This window comes from Myxine glutinosa, unplaced genomic scaffold (assembly GCF_964187855.1).
Source record: "Myxine glutinosa unplaced genomic scaffold, kmMyxGlut1.1 SCAFFOLD_1626, whole genome shotgun sequence".
NCBI lineage: Eukaryota > Metazoa > Chordata > Myxini > Myxiniformes > Myxinidae > Myxine > Myxine glutinosa.
The window spans coordinates 16,042-32,521 of record NW_027617721.1 but is presented as its reverse complement, the minus strand read 5'-3'; the positions used below and the strand labels follow the sequence as shown (position 1 = coordinate 32,521).

Genomic DNA, 16,480 nt, shown 5'->3' with positions numbered 1-16,480 from the left:
GAGCGAGCTGCATGCTAACATAACACACCGAGCAAGCTTCATGCTAGCATAACACACCGAGCGAGCTTCATGCTAACAGAACACACCAAACAAGCCTCATGCTAACATAACACACCAAACAAGCTTCATGCTGACATAACACACCGAGCAAGCTTCATGCTAACATAACACACCGAGCGAGCTTCATGCTAACATAACACACCAAACAAGCTTCATGCTAACATAACACACCGAGCGAGCTTCATGCTAACATAACACACCAAACAAGCTTCATGCTAACATAACACACCAAACAAGCCTCATGCTAACATAACACACCGAGCAAGCTTCATGCTAACATAACACACCGAGCAAGCTTCATGCTAACATAACACACCGAGCAAGCTTCATGCTAACATAACACACCAAACAAGCCTCCTGCTAACATAACACACCGAGCAAGCCTCATGCTAACATAACACACCGAGCAAGCTTCATGTTAACATAACACACCAAACAAGCTTCATGGTAACATAACACACCAAACAAGCTTCATGCTAACATAACACACCAAACAAGCTTCATGCTAACGTAACACACCGAGCAAGCTTCATGCTAACATAACACACCGAGCAAGCTTCATGCTAACATAACACACCGAGCAAGCTTCATGCTAACACAACACACCGAGCAAGCTTCATGCTAACATAACACACCGAGCAAGCTTCATGCTAACATAACACACCGAGCAAGCTTCATGCTAACATAACACACCGAGCAAGCTTCATGCTAACATAACACACCAAACAAGCCTCATGCTAACATAACACACCGAGCAAGCTTCATGCTAACATAACACACCGAGCAAGCTTCATGCTAACATAACACACCGAGCAAGCTTCATGCTAACATAACACACCAAACAAGCTTCATGCTAACATAACACACCAAACAAGCTTCATGCTAACATAACACACCAAACAAGCTTCATGCTAACATAACACACCGAGCAAGCTTCATGCTAACATAACACCGAGCAAGCTTCATGCTAACATAACACACCAAACAAGGTTCATGCTAACATAACACACCAAACAAGCTTCATGCTAACATAACACACCGAGCAAGCTTCATGCTAACATAACACACCGAGCAAGCTTCATGCTAACATAACACACCAAACAAGGTTCATGCTAACATAACACACCAAACAAGCTTCATGCTAACATAACACACCGAGCAAGCTTCATGCTAACATAACACACCGAGCAAGCTTCATGCTAACATAACACACCAAACAAGCTTCATGCTAACATAACACACCGAGCAAGCCTCATGCTTTGTATATGCAATCAACATTTGGGGACGTATGACATGTACAGTGAGTGCATTCAGAAAGTATTCAGACCCCTTCACTTTTTTCACATTTTGTTATGTTGCAGCCTCAGGCTGAAATCGTTTAAATTCATTTTTTCCCTCATCAATCTACACTCAATACCCCATAATGACAAAGAGAAAACAGGATTTTAGAATGTTTTGCAAATTTATTAAAAAATAAAAAACTGAAATATCACATTCACATAAGTATTCAGACCCTTAACTCAATACTTAGTTGAAGCACCTTTGGCAGCGATTACAGCATCGAGTCTTCTTGGGTATGACGCGACAAACTTTGCACACCTGGATTTGGGGATTTTCTGCCATTCTTCTCTGCAGATCCTCTCAAGCTCTGTCAGGTTGGATGGGGACCGTCGGTGGACAGCCATTTTCGATTGGGTTCAAGTCAGGGCTCTGGCTGGGCCACTCAATGACCTTCACAGAGTTGTCCCAAAGCCACTCCTGCATTGTCTTGGCTGTGTGCTTAGGGTCATTGTCCTGTTGGAAGGTGAACCTTCGGCCCAATCTGAGGTCCTGAGTGCTCTGTTTCAGGTTTTCATTAACGATATCTCTTCACTTTGCTCTGTACATTGTTCCCTCAACCCTGACCAGTCCCCCAGTCCCTGCTGCTGAAAAACACCCCCACAGCATGATGCTGCCACCACCATGCTTCACCGTTGGGATGGTATTGGGCAGGTGATGAGCAGTGCCTGGTTTCCTCCAGACATGACGCTTAGAATTGAGGCCAAACAGTTCAATCTTGGTTTCATCAGACCACAGAATCTTCTTTCTCACAGTCTGAGAGTCCTTTAGGTTCTTTTTTGCAAACTCCAAGCAGGCTTTCATGTGTCTTTCACTGAGGAGAGGCTTCCGTCTGGCCACTCTGCCATAAAGCCCAGATGGTGGAGTGTTGCAGTGATGGTTGTCCTTCTGGAAGTTTCTCCCATCTCCACACAGGATCTCTGGAGCTCAGCCAAGAGTGACCATCGGGTTCTTGGTCACCTCTCTTACCAAGGCCCTTCTCCCCCGATTGCTCAGTTTGGGGCGGCCAGCTCAAGGAAGAGTCCTGGTTGTTCCAAACTTCTTCCATTTAAGAATTATGGAGGCCACTGCGCTCTTGGGAACCTTCAATGCAGCAGACATTTTTTTGTAGGCTTCCCCAGATCTGTGCCTCGACACAATCCTGTCTCTGAGTCGGTGGACAGCCGCGGGCAGTTCCTTCGACCTCATGGCTTGGTTTTTGCTCTGATATGCATTGTCAGCTGTGAGACCTTATATAGACAGGTGTGTACCTTTCCAAATCATGTCCAATCAATTGAATTTACCACAGGTGGACTCCAATCAAGGTGTAGAAACATCTCAAAGATGATCAAGAGAAATTGGAGGCACCTGAGCTAAAATTCAAGTGTCATAGCAAAGGGTCTGAATACTTATGTCAATGTGATATTTCAGTTTTTTCTTTTTAATAAATTTGCAAAACTTTCTAAAATCCTGTTTTCTCTTTGTCATTATGGGGTATTGAGTGCAGATCGATGAGGGAAAAAATGAATTTAAACGATTTCAGCAGAAGGCTGCAACATAACAAAATGTGAAAAAAGTGAAGGGGTCTGAATACTTTCTGAATGCACTGCAGAACGAGTTTTTGGATGGGGTATTGCATTTTAGTCCGTTTGTTTGTTTGTCTGTCTGTTTGTCCGCACAGAATAAATATGATTTTCTCTGTAACCGTTGATCCAATTGACAGGAAATTTTCACCATAGGTGCACCTCCACCTGTATAAATTTTTAATGATAATTATGACGTCATCGGTCACGTGGTTCGGCCGCCATCTTGGAAAAAACGAAAAAAATTGCACCTCTATATCTCCGAATGCGCTGAATAGAAAAAATTGAGACACGGCTCATCGTAAAGAACTCTCCATGGGGAATAAAAATATGTTAATGATGATGTCATAGGTACCTCCATTATGACGTCATAATTCAACAAGTACAAAACTTCATCTGATCAAGATGAAATTTCTTGAGCGTGATCTCAGGATAAATGTTGAGGGAAAAAATGATGTCATATCTCACGTGGTTCGGCCGCCATATTTGTTTTTACACCAAAGCCTTAAAAACCACTAAAAACACGTCCTGGCGAAGGTCTCCAATCTCCGATTGCTCTTTCTCGTTTCTTATTGTGGCTGCAACCTGCGTCTCCTTGCGTCCTTGGTCCTTGTCCTTTTCCCAAATGAACAATACAGATCGATGTTTTTCAGATACAAAAGAGGCACAGTTTAAACAGATGAATGAATGCTATCGTGCAATCCTGTTCAACTCTCCAGTGACTCACCTGTTCCCTCTGCCATGCTGCGTGCTCAGGTGGGAGGCAAACAGAGGGCAGTGAGCGAGCAGCAGTTGCACGAAGTGTGCCCGGGGATCATTGCCCGAATGTGCCCCCGAAACGTCGTCGCTGAACGCTTCGGCACGCTCGCTTGCTGCCTGGAGTTTCTGTCTGTCGGCTGCGCTTGCAGGGAACGCACCTCCGACATTGTCTGCGGAGAAACGGAACGGACAATGGCATGCGAGGGGACAACAGAGCGACAACCGATCATCAGGAACTCAATAACTCCATAACAAGCTAATGATGGTCGATAACCTTGCGGAGGGGCCACCGGTAAGTAAGAACCAGATAAGTCAGCTGTTCGTCGATGTTTGTCACATGTCAAAGCCATGTCCACGAAGCTTACATTTCAAAAATGGAGATGAAATGTAATTATTGGATGTACAAATAGACATTAAAAGGATTTGGAATTTTCCTGGCCTGCGATACTATTCGTTTATGAGAAAAGAAAGATGGCCACGAGCCATAAAGCTGACAGCTGAGAGGTAATGGCACATGTGATCAGGTAAGTCAACATCACTCAATTGATTTCACATTGGTTTCATCATCTGAAGCTCCACATTAATTCAACGCACCTTCGTATAAACGGAAAGGCTTGGCAGGATAGCCGAGACACATTAGTCCAAGCCATTTAGCATTTGACGGGGAAAAAACTGCAACACTACCGATCTCATTAGTATTGATTACCCTCAAGGTACCTTTATAACATACTAAAAGTATAAAGGTCTAAAAATATGGGGTGACTCTCAAATAATGCAATCAAGTTTTCTCCATTTAGCCCCATGTTAAAAGACGTACATATGCCGCATGCTATGATTATTGTCACTCTCTGAACTTCTATTGCTTATTTTATACACTGGACCTAATCACTAGCACGATATAATAAATAAAGGATATCATACTGTACAATATTGTATATATAAGTGAAGTTTTTACTGTTTTAGTGTCTTATTTAACCACACCCCGTTTTACAAAGACTGCTCACTCCACAGCAAGCGACGGTACATCATTATTTGCTTGTGAACCATATATATCTTAGTTTTTAATCCCATCAATGACATGTATTTAGTATGTTTAGGTCTATTGGCAATAACATACAGTAATAGTATATTCAACTTTTCTATATTTGCAGGTAATCCAACCCTGAAGAATGGCGGCCAATTCGTGTGTGTTCTGCAATGAATCCACCAACAACGATAATCCAGTAGTGACACTTCGTGAAAAGGGAAGTCGGACTATTAATGTTGTTAGTGACCAGCGCAGTGACCCAATACAGACTGTTCCAGGTCAAGTTGTTCATCAAGAATGCCGACGTGTATACTGCAATCCAATAAAGGTAGCACAGAGTATCAGAGATACACACACTGTCCTGTTTCTCCCAATGATTGATTTGAGCTCGAGCGACACTACATGCATCTACTCCACTCTCAACTACATTGCGCAACATGCTAAACAACATGATGTACCTACCATCATCACCTTTGATCAGCCACTATGGTGGAAGGCATTGTCGATCATTCTCTCGGAGCCTGATGGAAGCCCCATGCGACGTATTGTGGTAAGGCTAGGTGCCTTTCATATGGAAATGAGCTTCCTTGGCAGCATAGGGCACCTCATGGGTGGTTCTGGGTTGAAGGAGCTGCTAGAACTCATATACGCACCAAATGCAGTGGATCACATCCTAACAGGAAAAGCAATTTCCAGGGCTGTACGGGCACACATCCTCCTGGATGCTGTCCTGAATGCACTCCTCCTGTCTGATCCTCTTGGAGGAACACAATACAGAACTGCAGAAGACTTGCCAGTTCGGGATGAAGATGCAATGAGTGGCTTGGCCGATGATGATGTGATTCATCCAGATGTGAGTAAAGCAAGGACCCTGTATGATGCGTTGATGAAAGGCACACGATCTTCCAACGATGTAGCAAGTGATCCAATCCTTGACAAGATCAGCAAAGTCTTTCAAACACAGACAGAATCGTTGACCAAAGACCGAACAGCGAAACTGTGGTTACAGTATATGGATATGGTGAAGATCTTAAGAAAATTCATCAAAGCCGAGCGTATGGGAAACTGGTCCCTGCACCTCGAAGCTGTATCTGATATGTTACCATATGTAGCAGCCTCAGGTCATTCACTCTATGCTAAGTCTGCCAGGATTTACCTGCAAATAATGCACAGCTTAGAACAGGACTATCCAGATGTGCACCGTAAGTTTACTCAGGGCTTCCATGTCGCCCGAAGAAGTAGTAGAGCTTGGGCTGGAATTTCCTCAGACCTGATGATTGAGCAAGTACTCATGAGAAGTATGAAGACCAGCGGGGGGTTAACAAGAGGAAGAGGAATGACAGAGCAACAACGGTTAACGTGGCTTTTGTCCATGCCGGCTTGTTCGGAGACGAACAGATCGATGCAAGAGCTCACTGGAGTGAAGTACAGCACAGGTGAACAGAACAAAGAGATGGGCAAAACCAGGCAGCATCGCGACATGCAAGATACAAGTACACTACAGGTCGCACTAGTTGACAGAAATCCTTTCAAGTGTCATCCATCCCTCAGGAACATAATGACTGGTGTCAACGCTGGCAGTAAGGTTGATGTCGACAATGCCAAGCTCATTGGAGACAAGATCATGCACTCCATGACAAATCAGTCAGTTGTCCACTACACGTTCAAGCGCAAAGACCAAGCCACCACATTTCTGAAGGCCAGATCATCTGTGCGAGTTGGTAAAGACCAGGTACAGATAGACCCAGAACTGCTATTCCAGCGTCTCATCATCATCTCAAAATCTGCTGAAGATAAGGAAGAGATGTTTCGCTTTGAGTTATGCCCTCATCCACCTGCGCTGTTTGATGAAAAGCTGATGCTACGTGAAGCCCAGAAGTCCGTACTCGGAGATGCTATCTGGTCTAAACTTGAACCAGGTACCATAGAGTCAATCAGCGAAATCCAGTATGTCTTGGATGGTGGAAGTCTGCTGCACCGTATACCATGGCCACGTGGTTCACCAACATATCGAGAGATCTGCATGCTCCACTGTGTCTATGTTACAAGAAAGTACGGAAAGGCCATCGTAATATTTGATGGATATCTTGGTCAATCAACCAAGCACATGACCCACCAGAGGCGAGCAGCAGGTAGAGGTGGACCAGAAGTGACTTTCACTGATGACATGAAGTTGACCATGAAGAAAGACATCTTCCTGGGAAACCTCAACAACAAACAGAACTTCATCAACATGTTGAGCAGATAGCTCCGGCTTTCTGGATGCCAGACCCATCATTCCCAGGAAGATGCTGACCTGCTAATCGTCCAGACCGCAGTCAGTTCGGCGAACATGAGGAACACAGCCCTTATAGGAGAAGACACAGATCTGATCGTCCTACTCTGCTTCTACGCAAACCTAGAAGCACACGACTTGTTTATGTATAGTCAGGCAAAATCCACTACAAAACCAAACCACATCTGGAATGTGAAGTCCATGAAACGTCAGCTAGGTGCAGCTGTGTGTGAAAGCATCCTATTCATACACGCAGTATTGGGATGTGACACGACGTCTCGACTGTACGGCCTTGGCAAAGGAGCGTCACTGAAGAAATTCATGATGAGCACACTCTTCCAAACTCAATCCCAACAGTTCTTGGCTGAGGATGCATCACCAGATGTGGTCGAGGCTGCAGGAGAGATAGCACTCGTGTGTCTCTACAAGGGTAAACCTGATGAAAGTTTGGATTCCCTCAGGTACAAGCGGTTTTGTGAACAGGTCGCAGTCAAGACTTCGAAGATACTCCCACAGACCTTACCGCCCACATCTGCTGCAGCGAGATATCACAGCAGACGGGTGTATCTGCAAATACAGCAGTGGAAAGGAAACAACAGCCTACAACCAGTGGATTGGGGCTGGAGAACGAGCGACGGCAATCTTGTTCCTGTTATGACCGACCTCCCTCCAGCACCTCAGGATTTGTTGAATGTTATCCGGTGCAACTGTTCGACCGATTGTGGTTCCGCACGGTGTACATGCCGCAAGAACAACTTGGAGTGTTCTCCTGCTTGTGGTCAGTGCCGTGGATCTGGCTGCACCAACTCCGTCCTGGACAGTTTCAGTGACGACGATGACGAGGAAAATGATGATTAGGTAGTGGACTGTTGTTATAGACTATTACATGCAGCTGAATTAGTTAATTGTGGACATTTTTTTTACTTTTAAGCGAATCCTTGACTTCCGACAGTATTTTATGAGTCAGTATTATTAGTTTCTCTATATGTGATTTTATTATGAGTTTGTGATTTTAATCAACAAAATGTGCCATAATTCTGAAACAGTCATGACAAGTGATTCATGTATTTGCATATCAGTGATCAGTATTTAGCTATTGGGAATTTTGTTGACGTGCTTATTTTTTTGTTCCGTACGGGCCGTACTGGGGCTGTAACATGCTGTAATTCCTGATATTAAAAGTATAATTATATACCATGTGCTCGGAATGTATCGCAAAATGTGAACAAATCGTACCGCAAAAGGATGAAAAGGGGGGTCCATGTACCAGTGATTTTGACAGACACCCCATATTTTTAGAGCTTTAGACTTTTGATATGTTATCTGGTATATATTACTGCATACAATTTCGCACTGATATGTAGTGTTGCAGTTTTTTCCTATCTGGCCCCATATTTGGGCTAAATGGCTTGGACTACATGTCCACTTGCCTTTAAACTGTCTTACAAATCCCAACACCTGCGGTTGAACGTCACACCTTGGGCTTGGCCAACCGATTCATGAAAAACTTGGAGCAAAAACGCTCGCTGTCTGACCCCACAAGAAGGTGAATATAATCGGGGCCGTTAAAGAAGTATTCACAGTAGTAGTTCTACTAATGGTGGTGGTGGTGGTAGTGGTGGCAGCAGTGGTAGTAGTGGTGGTGGTGGTGGTAGTAGTGGTGATGGTAGTAGTGGTGGTAGTCGTGGTAGTGGTAGAGGTGGTAGTGGTTGTAATAGTAGTTGTAGTAATGGTGGTGGTGGTGGTGGTGGTAGTAGTAGTGGTGGTGGTAGTAGTGGTGGTGGTGGTGGCAGTGGTAGTAGTAGTAGTGGTAGTAATGGTGGTAATAGTAGTGGTGGTGGTGGTGGTGGTGGTAGGGGTGGTGGAGGTAGTGGTGGTGTTGGTAGTGGTGGTAGTAGGGGTGGTGGTGGTAGTAGTAGTCGTAACTCCAAGTAAATGCCAATTGCTGTTATTATGTAAAACTATTAGGTTACGCTTGTTGGGGGTGGGTGGGAGAGGGAGAGAATAGAGATTACCTTGGTGCAGTTAGAAATGTATAGAGCAGTATGGTCCGTGTACGAGTAGTTAACCAATCTCGATGTAAGAAGCAGGGACACGTTAGCCCAAGGTTTGTCTGTTTAAACGTGCACCATACGGAGGGTGGTGTGTTGTACAGGGAGTTCCAAAAAGACCTGAACAAATTTGGCTGTTAATATATTTAGAACCACAAATTATACAACGATCCCTTTTGGTTTATATGATACAGAAACTCATAACAATTTGTGCGCACCATCAATACACTTCAGTGTGAGCTCCGTTTGTCACATGCAGGACATCAAGGTGGTACTCAAGTTCTTGCCATGTTCGCCTCCGCATGATTGCGTCCACCTGTGCGCATCCAGCTGTGATCCGAGAACGAAGATCCTGCAGGTTTGCCACCTTGGTGTTGTTGACAACGTCTTTGATAAACCCCCTTTATGTTTCTCTGTGGGGCTTATGTCTGATGATCATGGGTGCAGGCGGTTGGTCCGTCTCGGCCAATCCAGCGAACTGGATTTTTTTCATTCACGACGGCTCGAGGGGGGCGCCGTCCTGTTGAAAAATGATATCGGGTTGCAGGTCTTCAATCTGTAGGAAGGCGAATCCTTCCAACATGTTCATGTAAATTGTTGAAGTCACTGTATCCTTCGCAAAGAAAAACAGACCCACCAAGCGTTCATGGAGAAGGCCACACCACACATTCACCTTTGGACTGTCGTGTATGTGATCAATGACCACATTGGAGTTTTCAGAGCCCCAGATCCTCACTGTGCTGGTTGATCTTCCCCGATACATGGGCCCAAGCTTTGTCTGTGAACATGACCTTTTTCAGGTAATCTTCATCATCCTCTATGGGGCTGAGCATTTCCAAGGCAAACACCTAGTATTTGGTCCTTCATTTGGTTTGGGTTTTTGCAGAATCTGTACCTTGTAGACATAAAGCTTCAATCTTTTATACAAAATCCTGTGTACAGTGGTGGTTGGTAGTCCCAGTTCTCTGGATGCTCGTCGGATTGATTTTCTGGGACTTTGTTGAAATGATTCACGGACTTGTTCAACGTCTGCTGCACTTGTGCTTGGTCGACCGGTACTTTTGTGTTTCTTACAAACTTCCAGTCTCCTTAAACCTCTTGTACCACTCTTTGATACTAGTCTGCAATGGTGGGTTCCTTCCATTCCTTTGGTTGGAAATTACGCTGAACTTGTATGTCGGATCTCGTCTCGATGAACCATGCAACGCACTGAGCTTTCTCCTGTGGAGTCGCCATTTTCTTTTAAACGATACCACCAGACCTGAAAATAAAGAAAACTTTGAGTTTCTGTATCATATAAAACAAGGGGTGTCGTTGTATAATTTGTCGTACTAAATATATTAACAGCCAAAGTTGTCCAGGTCTTTCTGGAACACCGTGTATTAAATACCTATGGTTTTAAAGTGAAGTAAGCCTGTGAAATCCCCTGGGTGGGAACTGGGCGTGGCTTGGAGAAAGAAGGGAGGAGTTTCGTCTCCCCAAGGGGGGGCAGAGTTATGAACGCCTTGGAGGGGGGAGTGCCGGAGTGTTGTCCGGAGAGAAAGTAGAGGAGCTAAAGAGTCTCTGGGGTTCGGTGCGCATTGGGGAGAATTGGCATCGAGCCAGAGAAGGAGTGAGGCAAGTTACCTCACCTGAGAAGAATTGCCTCACCTGAGGAGAAGTCCCTCACCTGACGAGAATTCCTCACCTGAGGAGAAGTCGTTCACCTGAGGAGAAGTGCCCCATTGCCTGCTGTGCGTTTCCTGTGCTCGCTACCTGTTCGTGCTTCGTCGTCCATAATTGTCGCCTGTTCGTCTGTTCCTCATCCTGTCCCAACGCCTGCTACATCACCTACCTGTTAGACTGCTCACCATATTCGGCTCCACAACAGGATAACGTCCACGTGTTTTTCGTTTCCCTTTCCCGGCAGTGATTGGATCTGTCATGAAGCACCTTAAGTTTCTTTAGATTACTTTTTACCTCATTGTGTGTAGTTCTGTATTGAATTTCTAATCCCTCCCATTCCGTCGTCGAATTGAGGTGGGGTGGGATTGGGAAAGAGGGGGAAGGGACTGGGGGTGAGTGGGGGATTGGCAAAGTGGGGTGGGATTGGGGAAGAGGGGGAAGGGACTGGGGGTGAGTGGGGGATTGGCAAAGTGGGGTGGGATTGGGGAAGAGGGGGAAGGGACTGGGGGTGAGTGGGGGATTGGCAAAGTGGGGTGGGATTGGGGAAGAGGGGGAAGAGACTGGGGGTGAGTGGGGGATTGGCAAAGTGGGGTGGGATTGGGGAAGAGGGGGAAGGGACTGGGGGTGAGTGGGGGATTGGCAAAGTGGGGTGGGATTGGGAAAGAGGGGGAAGGGAATGGGGATGAGTGGGGGATTGGCAAAGTGGGGTGGGATTGGGGAAGAGGGGGAAGGGACTGGGGGTGAGTGGGGGATTGGCAAAGTGGGGTGGGATTGGGGAAGAGGGGGAAGGGACTGGGGGTGAGTGGGGGATTGGCAAAGTGGGGTGGGATTGGGGAAGAGGGGGAAGGGACTGGGGGTGAGTGGGGGATTGGCAAAGTGGGGTGGGATTGGGGAAGAGGGGGAAGGGACTGGGAGTGAGTGGGGGATTGGAAAAGCGGTGGTTCCACCTGCTTTCGTGTTGTGGTCCTGTGGATGCAAAAGATCCCATGGTATTATCAAGGGAAGTAGGCGTTTGTATGCTCGGGCACTCAACCAATTACCTGCTTGGGAATTAGCACTCTCTGCCTAACAAGAGAGTGCTGGGATGTGGATTATCATTATGGATGACAGCTTAAATGGCCTATAGCCATTTGTTTGTTTGTTTACAGTGGGTAAAAATAGGATTATTATAACATTTGAGGAGTCATGACCACTTGAAACACTGAAAACACCTCCACGACCCTTTTTACCCACTTGGAGTGATCAAACTGTCTTTTTTTTAATAAGGGGTGAAGAAAACACCCAGGACAATTAAGATAACAAAAAACTCCAAAATGTAACCTGCAACCCCAGAGAGCAATGGAAGAGGAGGTGGGGGTGATGGGGACACTGTTTCTTGGAGACAGGTAAAATGCCCCATTTGTCAAGGGATAAATAGATGTGAAGAGAACAAACAAAATAACGAAATTTCCCTCCACTCTCAGCAAACAGAAGCACAATCGATAAGTGGGAAGAGCTCAATGTGCTGCATCTCCACCAAGTCCATCACCGACACCCACTCTATCCTGACAAACTGCATCACTGAAATAAAATCCTGGCTTCAAATGAGCTTCCTCGAGCTTAACTGTGATAAATCTGAAATAATCATCATTGGCCCAAAAACGCTCACAAAATCCACCCGTAACTTTGCCCTCAACATCGACGGTTTCCCAGTATCCACCTCCCCTCACATCCGGAGTCTTGGCGTCATCTTTGACCAAACCCTCTCCTTCGACAAATACACTAAACAGATCACAAAGACAGCCTTCTTTCACCTGAAAAACATCGCCCGTCTCCGCTCATCCCTCTCCTTCACGGCTGCAGAAACCCTCATCCACGCCTTCATCACCTCCCGTCTGGACTACTGCAACAGCCTCCTCTATGGTTCACCCTCAAAAATCACCAATAAACTCCAATACATTCAGAACTCCGCTGCCCGTCTACTCACCCATTCCCGGACCCGTGACCACATCACCCCCGTCCTTTACAAGCTTCACTGGCTCCCCATCCCCCAGAGAATCCAGTACAAAATCCTCTTGACATACAAAGCCCTCCATAACCTGGCCCCATCCTACCTGGCTGACCTCCTCTCCAGACACACTCCCACCCGCAACCTCCGCTCTGCTGGTACCAACCTCCTGACCCCCCCCCCCCCCCCCCCCCATCCAGACCAAATTCAGATCCTGGGGGAACAGGGCCTTCTCCATCGCTGCTCCCACCCTCTGGAACTCACTACCCCACACCATCAGAGACTCCTCCTCACTCACCACATTCAAAACATCACTAAAGACCCACCTGTTCAACACTGCATTCAACATTCAACCCACAGCATTTAACCCCTGACTATCACTTCTCCTTCTCCCTCCTTTTGCTTTAAATATTTCCCCATTGATTATTGTCTTTTTGCAATTGTTGTTTTCATGTATCGTTATGCATTATGTTTTGCACTCTGTCAAAGCGCCTTTGGGCTTCTTGAAAAGCGCTATACAAAATAAATGAATTATTATTATTATTATTATTAATGGCACAAGCAGGAAAATGAAGAATCAGCAGCTGCCATAGATAGCCAACATTCCAAAATCCTGCACAAAACAGCTTCTTCACTCACGAATTGGGCTGCAGGAGAACTAGGAGGGAGGAGAGCGTGAGGAGCAGTAAGGGAGCAGAGGATGGGCAGAGAGGAGGCAGAGAGGGGGCAGAGGATGGGCAGAGAGGGGGAGCAGAGGATGGACAGAAAGGGGGGCAGAGGATGGGCAGAGTGGGGGGCAGAGGATGGGCAGAGAGGGGGGCAGATGATGGGCAGAGAGGGGGCAGATGATGGGCAGTGAGGGGCAGAGAGGGGGAGCAGAGGGTGGACAGAAAGGGGGGCAGATGATGGGGAAAGAGGGGGCAGAGGATGGACAGAGAAGGGGGCAGATGATGGGCAGAGAAAGGGAGCAGAGAATGGGCAGAGAGGGGGAGCAGAGGATGGACAGAAAGGGGGGCAGATGATGGGCAGAGAGGGGTAGAGGATGGACAGAGAAGGGGGCAGAGGATGGGCAGAGGATGGGCGATGAAGTGAGGAGGGGAGGATGCTGAAGCGGCGTGGGAATGTTGATGATGTGGGTAGGGTGGGTGATGAAGCAGGGAGGGTGGGTGATGAAGCGGGGAGGGTGGGTGATGAAGCGAGGAGGGAGGATGATGAAGCGGGGAGGGAGGGTGATGAAGCGGGGAGGGGGGATGATGAAGCGGGGAGGGAGGGTGATGAAGCGGGGAGGATGGGTGATGAAGCGGGGAAGGAGGGTGATGACGGGGAGAGGGAGGGTGATGAAGCGGGGCAGGAGGGTGATGACGGGGTGAGGGAGGGTGATGAAGCGGGGAGGGAGGGTGATGAAGCGGGGAGGGAGGGTGATGAAGCGGGGAGGGTGGGTGATGAAACGGGGAGGGAGGGTGATGAAGCGGGGAGGGTGGGTGATGAAGCGGGGAGGAGGATGATGAAGCGGGGAGAGAGGGTGATGAAGCGGGGAGGGTGGGTGATGAAGCGGGGAGGAGGATGATGAAGCGGGGAGAGAGGGTGATGAAATTACCCTCCCTGCCCGCCTACTCTTCACGAAGGACACCGTGGGATCTTTAACGTCCGCCAACTAACGCTAACAGACGGGATAATTGGCTTAACATCCATCCGAAGGATTACACACTCAGTGAGGCAATGTCATACCGACGACGCTCCGAGCCAGTTTCATTTACCATCATGTCGGGAATCGGACCCAGACACCGCAGCGCAAAAACTGCGCTACCTCTGCACCATCCTGTCGGCACCTTTCCCATTTATCCAGGTTACTGAAGCAATGTGTGATGTTCGCGAGTTTGGTTTTGAGTTGCTGTGGAATTTTGAGGAAAGCTGGATTGCAATTTGCTCACCGAAACATCTGTACGGTTGTTGTTGTCGGTCTGCACACCCATCATTCAAAATCATGAGCATCCTCTCTCACAATAGAAATGCAAGTCAAGATTGGCCTCTTCAAACAGTCTACAACTGAGAATTGAAGATTTGTTTGTGAAAGAGGAATTTTCAAAGTGGCAGCAAAACCCATTAAATGAGGTCCTTTTAGCAAACCCACACTTGTGGGAGGCGGCAGCATCCGACAACCTCTTCACATGCAAGTCAAGGTTCGAATCCTGAGCCGGCATCCCGGTGTTTCGCAAGGAGGCCGAGGCGTCAATGTGTGTGCCGTCCCTCGGGTGGACGTGAAAATGGCGGGCATAAAAGATCCCACAGTGTCCTTCGTCAAGAGATGGTGAGTTACCCTCAAAATATTACAAATTGCTGCCTGGTGTGCGGGTAGCAAATGGCGTGGTCTTCGAGGCTCCTCGACTGCGCTGCCTGCAATCTCTCTGAGCAGCAACCTCTGGAAAGCAACTTATCGACAAGGTGGTTCAAACGTGTCATGTGAATGGTCTTCTTCGGATAAGTATGGCAAATGACATGACCGACACTTCTGCCACTACTTCCTTAGTCCCAATTATTCCGACCTTCTTGTGGATTTGGCAAGACCGTCTTTCACCATCCGGCTGGCCAGTCATGACGTTCGAAAGCAGGTGATTTGGCCAGGGTTGCGGCGACTACTCACCTACTCTTCATGAAGGCGACATGGTGTTTAACGCCCACCAACAACCCGTGTCGGCAGACCGGTCCTCTGGTGTTATATCCATCTGCACAGATTGATGCGAAACACCAGGACGGCCATTTCCAGCTGCATCGAGATTCAAACCCAGGCGAGACGGCCGAGCGGTGAGTGTGCGTACCTCTAGGGTCAAGGCCAGTGGTTCCCAAACTTTTTTGTCCAGGACCCAAAATTTGATATCACATTCACCTCCTACTTGGTGTGGGTACCCGTGATAAAAATTGTCGGATAAAAGTCTTTTGCCGTAAAAAAAAACAAAAAAACAAACAAACAAAAAAAACAGGATTTATTTAATTTAATTTTTTTTTTTTAAACAAAATCAAAAACCCAAAAGCCCAAAAACCCCAAAACCCCAAAACCCAGGATTTTCTTAATTTTAATGTTTTTTTTTTAACAAAATCAAAAACCCAAAAACCCATGATTTTTTTTATTTTAATTATTTTTTTTTTTAAACAAAATAAAAAACCCCAAAACCCAGGATTTTTTTAATTTTTATTATTTATTTTTTTAAGCAAAATCAAAAACCCCAAAACCCATGATTTTTTTAATTTTTATTATTTATTTTTTTAAGCAAAATCAAAAACCCCAAAACCCATGATTTTTTTTATTTTAATTATTATTATTTTTAAACAAAATAAAAAACCCCAAAACCCAGGATTTTTTTAATTTTTATTATTTATTTTTTTAAGCAAAATCAAAAACCCCAAAACCCAGGATTTTTTTAATTTAAATTTTTTATTTTAAACAAAATCAAAAACCCAAAAGCCCAAAAACCCAAAAACCCCAAAACCCAGGATTTTCTTAATTTTAATTTTTTTTTTTTAACAAAATCAAAAACCCCAAAACCCAGGATTTTTTTAATTTTTATTATTTATTTTTTTAAGCAAAATCAAAAACCCCAAAACCCATGATTTTTTTAATTTTTATTATTTATTTTTTTAAGCAAAATCAAAAACCCCAAAACCCATGATTTTTTTTATTTTAATTATTATTATTTTTAAACAAAATAAAAAACCCCAAAACCCAGGATTTTTTTAATTTTTATTATTTATTTTTTTAAG

The 16,480-nt window shown here is 45.8% G+C and overlaps 1 protein-coding gene across 1 annotated transcript in view; it reads right to left on the bottom strand.

The window, feature by feature from the left end:
* LOC137426509 (Golgi resident protein GCP60) overlaps positions 1-16,480 on the bottom strand; it is a 44,455-nt gene that overhangs the window by 14,522 nt on the left and 13,453 nt on the right. Inside the window, exon 2 of the mRNA XM_078769176.1 lies at positions 3,688-3,889. Coding sequence (XP_078625302.1) covers positions 3,688-3,889 — 202 coding nt within the window. The remainder of the gene's footprint in view (positions 1-3,687; positions 3,890-16,480) is intronic.